The sequence below is a fragment of the Balearica regulorum genome, chromosome 1, assembly GCF_011004875.1.
Source record: "Balearica regulorum gibbericeps isolate bBalReg1 chromosome 1, bBalReg1.pri, whole genome shotgun sequence".
NCBI classification, from domain to species: Eukaryota; Metazoa; Chordata; class Aves; order Gruiformes; family Gruidae; genus Balearica; species Balearica regulorum.
The window spans coordinates 197,861,779-197,878,493 of NC_046184.1; the positions used below are offsets into that span (position 1 = coordinate 197,861,779).

Consider the following 16,715-nt stretch of genomic DNA (forward strand, 5'->3'; position numbering starts at 1 on the left):
CAGGTATGGTTATTAACTGAAGATGTCCTGGTTTGGATTGAAGCTTGATATTTGTGTGAATTTGGTGATTAGCTATTCTGATTACCACAGCTTTTTGTAAACCAAACTTGGCAAATAGAGCTGCCAAAAGATAGCTACCAGAGATAATTATGAAGAGTTCTAAATACAGTTGAGGGGAAAATGCATATTGATGAAGAAAATCTTGTAGTTATGTTACACAGAAATGATCAATATTTTCATTGTTTTTTAATATATATTTTTAATAAATTCCCATGCTGTAGGAAGATTTCCAGTATTTTAAGATCATTATGTATAGGTTTTGAAACAATATTTCTAAACTTCTGTGCTCAATTAATGGGATTTAAGCTTAGATTTAAGTAGATTTGTATCTTGCTGGCCCACTGCTGCAAGTGTTTCTCACTTTCACAAGGCTGCTGTGTTTACCTGTGTTTTCGGTTCAATAGAACTAACAGAATGTGTAGCTTTGTAGGCATGAAGTGAAATGAAAAAAATTTTTTTCCAAAGGATGTCTTACTACCAGTTTCCAGCAGAGCAGTGACAGTAGATAATATCTTTAATTGGACTGTTGCTTTTAAGGAAATGACAGTGCTACCTAGGTGGAAGAAAGATCTGAAATTCAAATAGATGTCTTGCTTCCATTTCTGTCTTTGGTTTTGATGTCATTGGGAGGTATTGGTGTTTTTATATTCTGTACCGTTTTCTTACCCGCAGATATTCTGTAGTTTTTAAGTATAAGATGTCTTAATGATAATTAAGACGTGATTGTTAACATATATTTCTTTTAGTGAGGACTTTGTTAGTAAGAATAAAAGCATATACATCTAAACTTAGTTTCAGTGCTCCATGCACAACTGAGGTTTGTTGCTTGTCAGTTTAAGTGTAAGATCATCTGCACCTGAGCTGTTCTTCGCTACATCTAATAAATAATCTTTCAAATCTATTTGAATCTTTGCAATTATAGACGAATAAATAATGGATTAAATTCTTATTTACCACTAGTTGAGTAGTGTAATGAGTCAACCTAACAAAAAAATATATTTGAAGCTTCTACTTTGATTGTGAGTCCATAGTTGCTATGTACGCCTGAGAACCCTTCTGTCAAACTAACAAATTCAGTAACGTATTGATAATTTTCAATTTGTTTTTATACTAATATGGAATGTATTTGCTTTTGATTAACTTCTAAAAGCAAGAGGAGCTGGTATCTGCAGTTCTTTTTAACAAATATTTTCCACAAAAAGAAAAGGCAAGGCATGTTAGAGTAGATTTTTTTTGTTGTTTTTTTTTTCTCCCCCCAAACAACCAAAAGCACTTTGTTATGTAACTCTGCTCTGATTTTCATGGCTTTGCCCTTTTGCTATAATTTCAGGAAGGCCATGCACTCAGCTGCAGCTTCTGAACCCAGAAAGATTTGCCCGACTCATTAAAGAAGTTATGAATAGCGTGTGGCCTGGCAGAGACATGGTGGTACAGTGGTATCCAGGTTTGGAAGAGAAAAATCACCCATCAGTTTCCTGGCTTAAGATGGTCTGGAAGAACCTATATATACATTTTTCTGATGACCTGAGTGTGTTTGATGACATGCCACTTATCCCCAAGACACTTCTGGAGGAAAACCAAACATCAGTGGAACTGGTTAGATTCAGGAATCCATCACCTATCATTCTGGAAGACGAATCTGAGACTCAGCTCCCAGAATATTTAGCTGATATTATTCAGAAAGTTGGTGGAGTTGTACTTAAGAAGCTGGATATTTCTATCCAACATCCACTTATAAAAAAATACATACATCCACCATTACCAAGTGCTGTTTTACAAATAATGGAAAAAATGTCCTTACAGAAACTATGCAGTCAGGTTGCATCATTCCCATCAACACATAAAGATGCTCTTAGGGCATTCTTAGCTAGTTTAACTGATGCAAGTGAAAAAGAGAGAAGAATTATTCAGGAATTGCTAATATTTAAAAAAATTGAAAAATCATCTGATGAAAGTGTCCCTGTTTTTACTGGGCTAAAAGGTAGTAAGGTATTACACCACACTGCAAAAATTCCTCCTGGTCTAAGATTTTCTATTCCAATAATTGACAGCAGCGATGAAGCTACTATTCGCTTAGCTAACCTGCTGAAAATAGAACAGCTAAAGAGCACAGATTGCTTGAAGTTTGTTTTACAAGACATAAGAAGTGACTTTTATTCATACGATGAAACAACACAGATAATGCAGTGGGTTCTTGAAAATCTGACTTTTCTGAAAAATGAGAATACAGACGTGATAGATTGGCTGACATCACTAAAGTTTATTAAGATTTCACAGGAAAAGATAATGTCAGCAAACGAACTCTTTGATCCTGAGGTAGAACTTCTGCAAAATTTGTTTTATGCTGAAGAGGAAATTTGCTTTCCCCCTGTTATTCTTACATCTTCAGATATTCTTCATTCTCTGAGACAAATAGGCTTAAAAAATGAGGCCAATCTTGAAGAAAGTGATATTATGAGAGTAGCAAATAAAATTGAAAGTTTGCATGCTAACTCTAATACCAATCATGATTTACTGTTAAGAAAAGCTAGAACTCTCTTGATGATTTTGAACAAAAACCATACACTGCTTCACTCATCTGAAACAAAAGCTGCGCTGAAAAAAATAAAATGGATTCCTGCATGTAAGGAAAGACCTCCAAATTATCCAGGATCCTTAGTTTGGAAAGGAGATCATTGTAATCTGTGTTCACCACCAGAAATGGGTGATATATCTCATGCAATTTTAGTTGGTTCCTCAGTTCCTCTTGTGGAAAATGTGCTGTTGGATATAGAAAAAGCACTTGGCATCCCCACGAAGCCCAGCATAAAAGCAGTCTTAAAACATTTCAAGGTGGTGGTTGATTGGCACAGTTCTAAAACCTTCAGTGATGAGGACTATTATCAATTTCAGCATATCTTGCTCGAGATTTATGGATTTATGCATGATCATCTAGAAGAAGGCAAAGAAGCTTTTAAAGCCCTGAAATTTCCCTGGGTTTGGACAGGTAAAACATTTTGTTCCCTCACACAAGCAGTGATAAAGTCAGTACCGGATCTTGATCTTCAACCTTATCTACATTATGTGCCAAAAACGATGGCAAAATTTCACCAGTTGTTTAAATGTTGTGGTTCAATTGAGCAGTTAACGCCAGACCACGTTTCTATGGTCATTCAGAAAATATATCTAAAAAGTGAGCAGTCTCTCTCGGAACAAGAGAGTAAACAAAATCTTCACATTATGTTGAGCATCATAAGATGGCTGTACAGCAATCAGATTCCTGCAAGTCTGCACACGCCCATGCCACTATACAGTGGCAAACTTCCTTATAAACTTGCAATGAGGCCAATTCATGAGTGCTGTTATTGTGATATCAAAGTTGATGACTTAAATGATTTGCTTGAAGATTCTGTTGAACCAATAATTTTGGTGCATGAAGACATACCAATGAAAACCGCTGAGTGGTTAAATGTCCCATGCCTTAGCACAAGATTGATTAATCCAGAAAATATGGGATTTGAGCAATCTGGGCAGAGAGAGCCTCTGACTGTAAGAATTAAAAACATTTTGGAAGAATACCCTTCAATTTCAGATATCTTTAAAGAGCTTCTTCAAAATGCTGATGATGCTAATGCAACAGAATGTAATTTCCTGATTGACATGAGAAGAAATATGGATATAAGAGAGAATCTTCTGGATCCAGGAATGGCAGCATGTCATGGTCCAGCTTTGTGGTCATTCAATAATTCTGAATTTTCTGACTCTGATTTCCTAAATATAACTCGATTAGGAGAGTCTTTAAAAAGGAGTGAAGTTGACAAAGTAGGGAAATTTGGACTGGGGTTCAATTCTGTCTATCATATCACTGATGTTCCTATTATTTTGAGCCGGGAGTTCATGATTATGTTCGATCCAAATGTTAACCATATCAGTAAGCATATTAGAGATAAATCTAACCCTGGGATCAAAATCAACTGGAGTAAACAACAGAAGAGGCTGCGAAAATTTCCCAATCAGTTTAAGCCATTTATAGGAGTTTTTGGTTGCCAGCTGCCACTGACTGTAGAATCTCCTTACAGCTATAAAGGAACGCTTTTCAGGCTGTCCTTTAGAACTCAGCAGGAAGCTAAAGTGAGTGAAGTCAGCAGTGCATGTTACAATACAGCAGACATTTACTCTCTTGTGGATGAATTTAGCATTTGTGGTCATAGACTGATAATATTTGCTCAGAGTGTAAATTCTATGGTTTTGAAATACTTGAAAATTGAGGCAGATGATCCTGGGGTGGCACAAGATGTTGTGACTATAAAAAAAAATCTGTGTTCTTCCAAAGCCTTGACTGCACCAAATATAAGTGTTTTAAAGGAAGCGGCTAAACTCATGAAGGTCTGCAGTAGCAGTAATAAAAAGCTTCCCACTGAAACACCAAAGTCCTCGTGTATCTTACAGATAGTAGTAGAAGAATTTCACCATGTATTTAGGCGGATTGCTGATTTACAGTCTCCACTTTTCAGAGGTACAGAAGATGATCCAGCTTCTTTCTTTGAAATGGCTAAATCAGGACAGTTAAAAAGATCAGCTGATGAGTTGCCACAGAAAACAGTAGACTCAACAACATGGCTTATATGTTCTTGCATGGACACTGGAGATGCTTTAAAATTTTCATTGCATGAAAGTGGACGAAGGCTCGGTCTTGTTCCCTGTGGTGGAGTAGGAGTGTTGCTGTCTGAAACCCAGGATCAAAAGTGGATTGTGAAACCTAATTGCAACAACATAGGTGAAGTATTCTGCTATTTACCTCTACGAATAAAAACAGGCTTACCTCTTCATATAAATGGCTGCTTTGCAGTTACTTCAAATCGGAAGGAGATCTGGAAAACAGATACGAAAGGAAGATGGAATACGGTATTCATGAGGCATGTTATTGTAAAAGCCTACATAGAAGCACTTTGTGTTCTGCGTGACATGGCAATCAATGGTGAACTAGTTGACTACAGTTACTGTGCAGTGTGGCCAGATCCTGATTCAGTTCATGATGATTTTTCTGTTATTTGTCAAGGGTTTTATGAAGACATAGCTCATATGAAAAGCAAAGAAGGGATCAAAGTGTTTTCTGATGGTTTCTCATGGGTTTCCATGAAGAATGTAAGGTTTTTAGATGACTCTATACTGAAACGACCAGATGTTGGACCATCAGCCTTTAAGATCTTTCTGAAGTACCTAAAAAAAACTGGTTCCAAAAATCTGTGTGCTGTAGATCTCCCATCCTGGGTAAAGACAGGATTTGAAGAAGCAGGATGCAAATACATATTACTGGAGAACACTTTCTCTGAGAAACAGTTCTTTTCTGAGGTATTTTTCCCTAATGTTCAGGAGATTGATGCAGAGCTGCGTGATCCTTTGATGCGTTATGTTCTCAATGAAAAAGTTGAGGAGTTCTCAGGAATCCTTCGTGTTACTCCATGTATTCCCTGTACCTTGGATGGACATCCATTAGTAACGCCATCAACACTGATCCATCCTGAAGGAAGAGTTGCAAAGTTATATGATGCTGAAGATGGAAGATTTCCTTATGGCACCACTCAGGATTATCTTAACCCAGTTATTTTGGTTAAACTTGTTCAGTTGGGAATGGCTAAGGATGATATTTTATGGGAAGATCTGATAGAACGTGCAGAGTCAGTAGCTGAAATTAACAAGATTGATCATGCTGCAGCTTGTCTCAGAAGCAGTATTATACTGAGTCTTATTGATGAAAAACTAAAATCTAGGGACCCTAGAGCTAAAGAATTTGCTGGAAAATGTCAAACCATCCCTTTCCTTCCTTTCCTTAGCAAACCAGCAGGCTTCACACTGCACTGGAAAGGCAGTGATTTTCAACCTGAAGCAATGTTTTCAGCAACTGATCTTTTCACTGCTGATCATCAAGATATAGTTTGCCTAATACAACCAATTCTCAATGAAAATTCCCACTCCTTTAAAGGTTGTGGTGCTTTGTCATTAGCTGTCAAAGAATTTTTGGGTTTACTGAAGAAACCAGCTGTTAACTTGGTCATAAATCAGTTAGAAGAAGTTGCAAAGTCATTTGATGGAATCACATTGTATCAAGAAAATATCACTAATGCTTGTTACAAATATCTACATGAAGCCATGTTACAGAATGAATCAACAAAAGCTATGATAGTTGAACAACTGACAAACTGTAGTTTTATTCTGGTTGAGAATGTGTACGTTGATCCAACAAAAGTGTCTTTTCATTTGAATTTCGAAGCAGCACCCTATCTTTATCAGTTGCCTAATAAATACAAAAATAGTTTCCGTGAGCTATTTGAAAGTGTGGGTGTAAGACAGGCTTTTGCAGTTGAAGATTTTGCTGTAGTTCTGGAATCAATAAATCAGGAAAGAGGGACCAAACAACTAACAGAAGACAACTTTCAGCTTTGCAGGAGAATAATTAGTGAAGGAATATGGGGCCTCATTAGAGAGAAGAAGCAGGAATTTTGTGAGAAAAAGTATGGTGAGATTTTGTTACCTGATACTCGTCTTGCACTTCTGCCTGCAAAATCTTTGTGTTACAATGACTGTCCATGGATTAAAGTTAAAGACACAACTGTTAAATATTGTCATGGTGATATTCCAAGAGAAGTTGCAGTAAAGCTTGGAGCAATACCAAAACGCCATAAAGCTTTAGAAAGATATGCATCCAATATCTGTTTTACAACCCTTGGAACAGAATTTGGCCAGAAAGAAAAATTGACGAGTAGAATTAAAAGCATTCTTAATGCCTACCCTTCAGAAAAAGAAATGCTGAAAGAGCTCCTTCAGAATGCAGATGATGCAAAAGCTACAGAGATCTGTTTTGTGTTTGATCCTAGACAGCATCCAGCTGATCGAATATTTGATGAGAAATGGGCACCACTTCAAGGACCAGCACTGTGTGTTTACAACAATCAGCCTTTTACAGAAGACGATATTCGAGGAATTCAGAACCTTGGAAAAGGTACAAAAGTAGGAAATCCCTGTAAAACTGGACAATATGGTATAGGTTTCAATTCTGTTTATCACATTACTGATTGCCCTTCTTTCATATCTGGCAATGATATACTTTGTATTTTTGATCCTCATGCTAGATATGCACCAGGTTCAACATCAACAAGTCCTGGCCGCATGTTTAGAGATTTAGATGCAGATTTCAGAACACAGTTCTCAGATGTACTGGACCTCTACTTAGGAAATCACTTTAAACTGGATAATTGTACAATGTTTAGGTTTCCTCTTCGAAATGGAGAAATGGCAAAAGTATCAGAAATTTCCTCAGTTCCGTGCTCAGATAGAATGGTCCAAAATCTTTTAGATAAGCTGCGTACAGATGGAGCAGAACTCTTAATGTTTTTGAACCACATGGAAAAAATTTCTATTTGTGAGATAGAAAAAACAACAGGTGCACTGAATGTGTTGTATTCTGTACAAGGCAAAATCACTGATGGAGACAGACTGAAACGAAAGCAATTCCATGCATCTGTAATTGACAGTGTAACTAAAAAGAAGCAGCTAAGTGAAATACCTGTGCAACAGATTACTTACACAATGGATACTGAAGACTCTGAAGGAAATCTTACAACTTGGTTAATTTGTAACAGATCGGGCTTTTCTGCCATGGAAAAGGTATCCAAAAGTGTGGTTTCAGCCCACAAGAATGAGGACATTACTCTTTTTCCACGTGGCGGGGTAGCAGCTTGCATTACTCATAATTACAAAAAACCTCACAGAGCATTCTGTTTCTTACCATTATCATTAGAAACTGGATTACCTTTTCATGTGAATGGACACTTTGCTCTGGATTCTGCAAGAAGAAATCTATGGCGTGACGATAACGGTGTTGGAGTAAGAAGTGACTGGAACAGTAGCCTAATGACAGCACTGATAGCACCAGCCTATGTTGAACTGCTAATTCAGCTGAAGAAACGGTATTTTCCAGGCACTGATCCTACAGTATCAGTGCTGCAAAACACACCTATTCATGTTGTGAAAGACACTTTAAAAAAATTTTTATCCTTTTTTCCAGTTAATAGGCTTGATATTCAGCCAGATTGGTATTGTTTAGTGAAAGCAGTTTACAGTTGCATTTATGAAGATTTGAAGCGTCTTCTACCTGTTATGCGAGCTCCAAATATTGATGGTTCTGATTTGCATTCTGCTGTTATCATCACATGGGTTAACATGTCTACTGTGAACAAAGGCAGGCCATTCTTTGACAATTTACTACAAGATGAATTGCAGCATCTCAAAAATACAGAATACAACATCACAACGCGGAAGACAGTGGCCGAAAATGTTTACAGACTCAAGCATTTACTCTTAGAAATTGGATTTAATTTGGTATATAACTGTGATGAAACTGCAAATCTTTTCCACTGTTTGGTAGATGCAGATATTCCTGTCACCTATGTGACACCTGCTGATGTCCGCTTATTTTTGATGACATTTTCTTTTCCAGACTCTAATTGCCACATTGGAAAGTTACCCTGTCGTCTTCAGCAGACAAATTTGAAACTCTTCCATAGTCTCAAACTCCTGGTTGACTACTGTTTTAAAGATGCAGAAGAAAATGAAATCCAAATTGAGGGCTTGCCACTCCTTATTACTCTTGACAATGTTTTGCAGATTTTTGATTCAAAGCGACCGAAGTTCTTAACAACATACCATGAACTGATTCCATCTCGCAAGGATCTCTTTATGAACACATTGTATTTGAGATACAACAATATTTTACTTAGCAGTGAAGTAGCGAAAGTCTTTGATATCAGAAGTTTTGCTGAATTGTTATCATCTGTGTTGCCTAGAGAATATAAAACTAGAAATTGTATGAAATGGAAGGAAAACTTCGCAAGTGAATCTTGGCTTAAAAATGCTTGGCATTTTATTAGTGAGTCTATAAATACTAAGGAAGAGCAAGAAGATACGCAAGCAAAATTCGATGATGTTGTTGAAACTTTGAAGGACTGGACTTTGCTCCCAGGTGTAAGGTTTACTGTCTCGGCTAATCATCTTGTGGTGCCAGAGTGTGATGTTTTGCTGCCCCTCAGCATTATGCATATAGCTGTTTTTCCAAATGCTCAGAGTGATAAAGTCTTTCATGCTTTAATGAAAACAGGATGTATTCAGCTGGCATTGAACAAAATTTGCTCCAAAGACAGTGCTTTAGTGCCTTTGTTGTCAGGATGTACAGCAAATATAGATAATCCTTCAAGCATTCTGAAAGCCATACAATATATGGTACAGACGTCAACTTTTAGGACTGAAAAGTTAGCAGAAAGTGACTTTGAGGCTCTCTTAATGTACTTCAATTGCAATTTATGTCATTTGACATCTCAGGATGACATTAAAATTTTAAAGTCTCTTCCATGTTACAAATCAATTAGTGGCCGATACATCAGCATTTCAAAATATGGCACGTGTTACGTCCTCACGAAAAGCATCCCATCAGTAGAAGTAGACAGATGGACACAGTCGACTTCATCAGCTTTTCTTGAAGAGAAGGTTCATTTGAAAGATTTGTATACTGTGCTTGGTTGTGTCTCTGTGGATGATCTCGAAGTGTACTTGAAACATCTTTTGCCAAAAATTGAGAATCTATCTTATGATGCAAAATTAGAACACTTGATCTACCTAAAGAATAGGCTAAGTAGCATTGAAGAAACTTCAGAAATGAAAGAACAGCTGTTTGAAAAGCTTGAAAGCATTTTGATCATTCATGATGCAAGCAATAGATTAAAACCTGCAAAATATTTTTATGACAGGACTGTAAAAGTCTTTGAAGTTATGCTTCCTGAAAAATTCTTTATACCTCAAGATTTTTTTAAGAAACTAGAACAACTTACAAAACCAAAAAATCAAGCTGCATTCCTTCCATCATGGGTAACTTTTCTACGACATATTGGATTGAAATTCATCATTTCACAGCAACAGTTATTACAGTTTGCTAAGGAGATCAGCATGCGAGCGAACACAGAAAACTGGTCTAAAGAAACACTACAGAATACTGTCGATGTTCTCCTTCATCACATATTTCAAGAAAGAACTGACCTTTTTTCAGGAAATTTTCTGAAAGAATTGTCATTGATTCCTTTTCTGTGCCCTGAAAGAGCTCCAGCAGAATTTGTTAGATTTCATCCTCAGTATCAAGAAGTTAATGGGACACTTCCTCTTATACGATTCAATGGGGCACAGGTGAATCCTAAATTCAAACAGACTGATGTGTTGCAGTTGCTGTGGACTTCGTGTCCCATTCTTCCGGAAAAAGCAACACCTTTAAGCATCAAAGAGCAAGAGGGAAGTAGTCTTGGTGCGCAAGAACAACTTGAGCAAGTTTTAACTATGCTGAATGTTAATTTGGACCCTCCCCTGGACAAAGTTATCAATAACTGCAGGAACATATGCAATATAACAACTTTGGATGAGGACATGGTGAAAACTAGGGCCAAGGTCCTAAGAAGCATTTATGAATTTCTTAGTACAGAGAAAAGAGAATTCCGCTTTCAGCTTCGAGGAGTTTCTTTTATAATGGTGGAAGAAGGTTGGAAGCTCCTTAAGCCTGAAGAGGTGGTAATAAACCTTGAGTATGAATCTGATTTTAAACCTTATCTTTACAAACTTCCTTTAGAACTTGGTACTTTCCATCAGTTATTTAAACATTTGGGTACTGAAGATATTATTTCAACAAAGCAGTATGTTGAAGTTCTAGGTCGCATATTCAAGAACTCAGAAGGAAAGCAATTGGATCCTAATGAAATGCGCACAGTTAAAAGAGTAGTTTCTGGCCTGTTCAAAAGTCTTCAGAATGATTCTGTCAAGGTTAGGAATGACCTTGAGAATATGAGGGATTTTGCCCTTTACCTTCCCAGTCAAGATGGTAGGTTGGTCAAGTCTAGTATCTTAGTTTTTGATGATGCACCCCACTACAAAAGCAGAATCCAAGGTAACATTGGTGTGCAAATGCTTGTTGATCTTAGCCAGTGTTACTTAGGCAAAGACCATGGTTTTCACACTAAATTGATAATGTTATTCCCTCAGAAATTGAGGCCTCGCTTACTTAGCAGTATTCTTGAAGAACAGTTAGATGAAGAGTCTCCCAAAATTTGTCAGTTTGGAGCATTATGTTCTTTGCAGGGAAGGTTACAGTTACTATTGTCTTCAGAACAATTCATCACAGGACTCATTAGGATTATGAAGCATGAAAATGACAATGCTTTTTTAGCTAATGAAGAAAAAGCAATAAGACTTTGCAAAGCTTTGCGAGAAGGTTTGAAAGTTTCTTGTTTTGAGAAGTTGCAAACCACATTAAGAGTTAAAGGTTTTGCTCCTATTCCCCACAGCAAAAGTGAAACATTTGCTTTCCTGAAGAGATATGGAAATGCAGTAATACTGCTTTACATACAGCATTCTGACAGCAAAGACATAAATTTCCTATTAGCATTAGCAATGACCTTAAAATCTGCAACTGACAACCTGATTTCTGATACCTCGTATTTAATTGCCATGCTGGGTTGTAATGATATTTACCGGATCAGTGAGAAGCTTGACAGTTTAGGAGTGAAATATGACTCTTCTGAGCCATCAAAACTTGAACTACCAACGCCTGGCACTCCTATACCAGCTGAAATTCACTATACGCTTCTTATGGATCCAATGAATGTGTTTTATCCTGGTGAATATGTTGGTTACCTTGTTGATGCTGAAGGTGGTGATATATATGGATCATATCAACCAACTTATACCTATGCAATCATTGTACAAGAAGTAGAAAGAGAAGATGATGAAAGTCCCAGTTTCCTAGGGAAGGTTTACCAGATTGATATTGGATATAGTGAATATAAAATAGTGAGCTCTCTTGACTTGTACAAATTTTCAAGACCAGAGGAAAGTTCTCAAAGCAGGGATAGCACACCTTCTACCCCAACCAGTCCTACAGAATTTCCAGCACATGGACCGAGGACGATTCCACCTCTCTTCACTGGCAGAGAGAGCCACAAATCAATACCCTCAAAACATCACTCTCCAAAAAAGATAAAGTCAAACTCGTTGCCAGAAATATTAAGAGAAGTGACATCTGTGATTGAACAGGCTTGGAAGCTTCCAGAATCTGAAAGAAAAAAGATTATTAGGAGGCTGTATCTTAAATGGCATCCAGATAAAAATGCAGAGAATCTTGATATAGCTAATGAAGTTTTCAAACATTTACAGAATGAGATTAACAGGCTAGAAAAACAGGCCTTTATGGATCAAAATATGGACAGAGCCTCAAGAAGACCATTTTCATCCTCTGCTTCTCGATTCCAGTCAGATAAATTTTCATTTCAGAGATTTTATACTTCATGGAATCAAGAAGCAACAAGCCACAAATCTGAAAGGCAACAGTATAAAGAAAAGTGTCCATCTTCCACAGGGCCATCTTACTCGCAACGCTTTTTTGTCCCACCTACGTTCAGGTCTGTTGGCAATCCTGTAGAGGCACGTCGATGGCTTAGGCAGGCCCGAGCTAACTTTTCAGCCGCAAGAAATGATCTTCATAAAAACGCCAATGAATGGGTATGCTTTAAATGCTACCTTTCTACTAAACTAGCCTTGATTGCAGCTGACTACGCTGTGAAGGGCAAATCAGACAAAGACGTAAAACCTGCAGCCCTTGCACAAAAAATAGAGGAATATAGTCAGCAACTTGAAGGGCTTACAAATGATGTTCAGACATTGGAAGCTTACGGAGTAGATAGCTTAAAAACCAGGTATCCTGACTTACTTCCTTTTCCACAGATTCCAAATGATAGGTTTACTTCAGAAGTTGCTATGAGAGTGATGGAATGTACTGCTTGTATCATAATAAAACTTGAAAACTTTATACAACAAAAAGTATAAGGGGTTTGAAGAGGTGAGGGAACTGTTTTGTCAAGAGCTTAGGTATTTCATATGACAGGATACAAATGTGATTGTGCAGATTACTGAACATCCAAGAGGTTACACATTGCTAAGCATAGTGCACAAAGGTGGATGGTAATGAAGTACTTAAAATTGAAATTTATTTAAACAGTATTTTTCGTTTTGTAACTGAGCCTGCTGGTATAAGCAAAGTGTAAAACATGAATATTTTTAAAAATTTGCAAGGAAATTGAGCTGCAAAAATTAGCTGTATGTACAATATTAATTGGCATATTATTGAATTGCACTTTATATAACCAAAGCTTAGCTTTCTGTTAGATGAAGCCTGTAGTTATAGCTCCTTATTAAATTTTATTTCATTTAATATAATGTTTCCAAAAGGGTAATGTCAGTTTTCAATGTACTAATCTTCAGACTGGACATACTATGAAATGGGAGGTGGGATGGGAATTAAAATAACTTTGGAGGTATTGCTCCAAAGAATTTCTGTATTCTTTTGTGTTCTGTGGACATTCGTATCACTCATAGTAATACTCTTATCAGCTGGATCTGATTATAAATTTGCTGCAGCATCACATTGTGAACATTTAAAGGATAGTGTAGTACCTATGAACTGGTACAGTTATTTTAATGCTGAATAATGATACTTGATTTAACAGGCAACTTCATGTCATGCATTGATTGCATTTACTTTATTATAAAATAATTATTTAATTTACTTTTTTTCCCTAGAGCCTGGCATCTTTTGTTTAATGAAAAATGCATGTGGGTGATACAAAATTGGTGAATATTATTATACGGTGTTTTATGATTAATTTTTTCCCAACACCAAACCTCAGTTTTCAGATGTCTAAATGCTTGAGTTTCTTTTTTTTCCTGCTTGCGTGCCTTTGTGTGTGTACATACGTACATATATTTCCACAAACATTGATAATAGTACAATTCAGTAACCCATTTTTGGTGTACACTGAGCACTGTTTTTTGTTACATGTTTAAAGGTGCTGCAATGTAATGCTCTTTTTATTTTGTTGTTCACTACAGCCCTAGAGAAGTCTGATTTTTAGTTCACACTTTCTTTTACAGTTTGTAATACTTTTGGTAATGTCATGCAATATGTTCAATGTTAGCTATTTGTAAAAAAAATTGAAAAAAATAAAAAAAAAATGGAAGGATAATGCAACATGGAAGGATTTTTCTTTGCTGGATCAGCCACATTTAACATAAATGTTAAAACATTTTCCAGTGACATGCTATTACAATTATTTAGTGACAGCACAGTGAAACTGTAATTTAACTTACAGAATACAAAGGAAAATAAACAACAGTGAGCTTACAGGGCTGATACAGCTGCAATTAGCGTTGTAATCCAAAAATAAAAAATCATGCTGAAGGCTTCTTCAGTTTTGTGCAAATTATAAAGGACTTGTTCTCTTCTGAAAAATCTTGCAAATTGTAATGAGAAGAAATGTGATGTTCAGAACATGATACTGCTTCTGATTGTGAAGCCCTATTATTATTTCTGCTATTAAATATTAAGTGCCATAATTTGAATAAAGAAAAATGCAAACATATATTTCAGTCTGCTGTGTTTTGGTTTTATATAGAAGACTAAATTTACCTATTCTTTTATATAGGTAAATACATAATCTCTTTTCAATTCATTCTAAATAATTATACAAATATTAAAATACTACTAAAAAGGAAAAAAAAAATTCTTGCAATGACAAATGTTTGCAGTTTTCTCAAATTGTACATTTTGCTGATTTTTTGCAATAAATAGCATGTAAGTAAAACACAAATCCTGGTGTGCCATGAAATAAATCAGTTTAGTTAATTCCCTATGTTTTTAAATAGATTCCTTTGTGGCTCTTACTTTGTGCATTGTCAGATGAATAGTATTCAGGGTAAGCAAAATACTAACAGAAGGAAACAGTTCTTGTGTTTTTCAGTTTAAATGGAGCTAAAACAAGGTAGCATAGTAGCATGAAAATAACAGAGGAGTAACATGAACACTTTCCCATTTTTAGGTGAGATCTTGAGGAAGGAAATCTTTTAAGCACATAACTGTGTTTTGTAAGCAACTTATGTTGCCTTCCCAATATTATTACGAACCATTAAAATGTCTGTGCAGAACTACTGAACTATTTTGTTATATTTTTATTTTGTATATATTGTTGAGTGCTGACGCTGTAAGAAAGAAAATGGTCCCAGTTCTTAGGAAGCCAATGGTCTGAAGTAATTTTAAAGATTGAACCAGCATGAGCAAGAAAACCTGAATGACACAGAAAAATTCATTTATTATATTATTCCTGGGTTGATACCATCAATCAGTTGCAATAAAATGTACATATGGATGCAGAGAGACAGGCAAGAGTGGTGTCTCAATTGGAAGTCTCTTATTTTCTTTTTTGATGTGCTTAACACTCTGTAACAGGTAGCCTAAATAAAGAGGCCCTATGAGACCAGGAAACCATATTGTGATAGAAACTGATTTCATAAGTTCCATTTAATCCCTGTTTAAAAAAAAATAAATTTAAAAAATGCTTAATTCATCCTTTTGGCTCAGCTGGGAGCCTTGGAAAATGCAGAATAACGTATTTGTTCCTAAGTTGGGCGTGGAAGCTCAGAACAGTTAGTATCTAATGATTCCTTAGTAAGGGTCTGTAGAAGTAAATGTTAGCATGTAGGTTCCACAGAAACACGTTAAAAGTAATTCTGCACATTACACATGTTCACATGAGAGAAGAGGTCTTTTCAGGCAGGTATATGTCCTAGTTATCTTCCACAGGTACCAGTAACGTGTCTAGGAAAAGTAGCTTCAGGATTGTCTCCCAGAATTATAGCTGTGAGGTTTAGCAAAGATCAGTGGTACAGGAAACTGATTTAACTGTACATTTAGTAGCTTAAATCTAAGGAACTGCAGTTGTAACAAGCCTTGGCAGGTTTGTTGCTATTTATCTTCTTGTGGAATCCTTAAAGGTTTTCGTCTAAAACAACGGCAACAGCACATATTCTTAAAGGCACTGGTCACTTGACTCAGCAATTAGTGACAAGACTTTTTTTTTTTTTTTTAGGAAATAGATTTTTGTGTAACCAGCTATCAAAAACAAAATTATTTGTTGTAAACTTTTTTTTTTGAAAACTAGGATTTAAGAACTATTAGTGTAAGGGTTGCATTCACTTGGTACTTGGATTGCTTTAAATGAGGCTTTAATGAAATCTATTGTAATTGCTCCAATTAAAGGATGGTAGTACCAGCTTCGAGATTTCCTGTTGCTGGATCTGAATGCCTTGAGGATGGCTGGATTGGTATTGTGGAACACAGGCAGAAGTAATAGTTCAAAAATAATTAACCTTGACAGCCAAAGCAGATGTTTTCATTTGAAGAAGACACACATTTTTGTCATATGGAGGTATTTGTCAATGAGCTTTTCATCAAAATTGTTTATCTTTTCGTTGATTTGCTCTCTGGATGATTAATTCAGTGGCACTGGCATAATTTTTTGCTTACTTTCACCTACTACAGATGAAGACAAAGGAATTCTAGATGTCCAATGAAACCCAGTTGTAAAGTATTTTCTAAATTCTGGAAAATAAATTTTTAGTTGGGGCCAAGATTTTTGTTCACATTTTTAAGTATTGTACATTTCACATTCTTAGAGTGTTGGGAAGATAATTTTGCTTTAAAAATTTACACATTTATTTAAGCTGTGCTTCATCTGAACACAAAAGGAGAAGCAGAC

The 16,715-nt window shown here is 36.2% G+C and overlaps 1 protein-coding gene across 3 annotated transcripts in view; it reads left to right on the plus strand.

Annotated features, from left to right (window-relative positions):
- Positions 1-14,827, plus strand: part of SACS (sacsin molecular chaperone) — a 64,744-nt gene extending 49,917 nt beyond the window's left edge. For all 3 annotated transcript variants that reach the window (XM_075742154.1, XM_075742153.1, XM_075742152.1), the window contains one exon: positions 1,391-14,827. In XM_075742154.1, the coding sequence (XP_075598269.1) occupies positions 1,391-12,951 (11,561 nt within the window). In that variant the 3' untranslated portion in view covers positions 12,952-14,827. The remainder of the gene's footprint in view (positions 1-1,390) is intronic.
- The last annotated feature ends 1,888 nt before the right edge of the window (positions 14,828-16,715 follow it).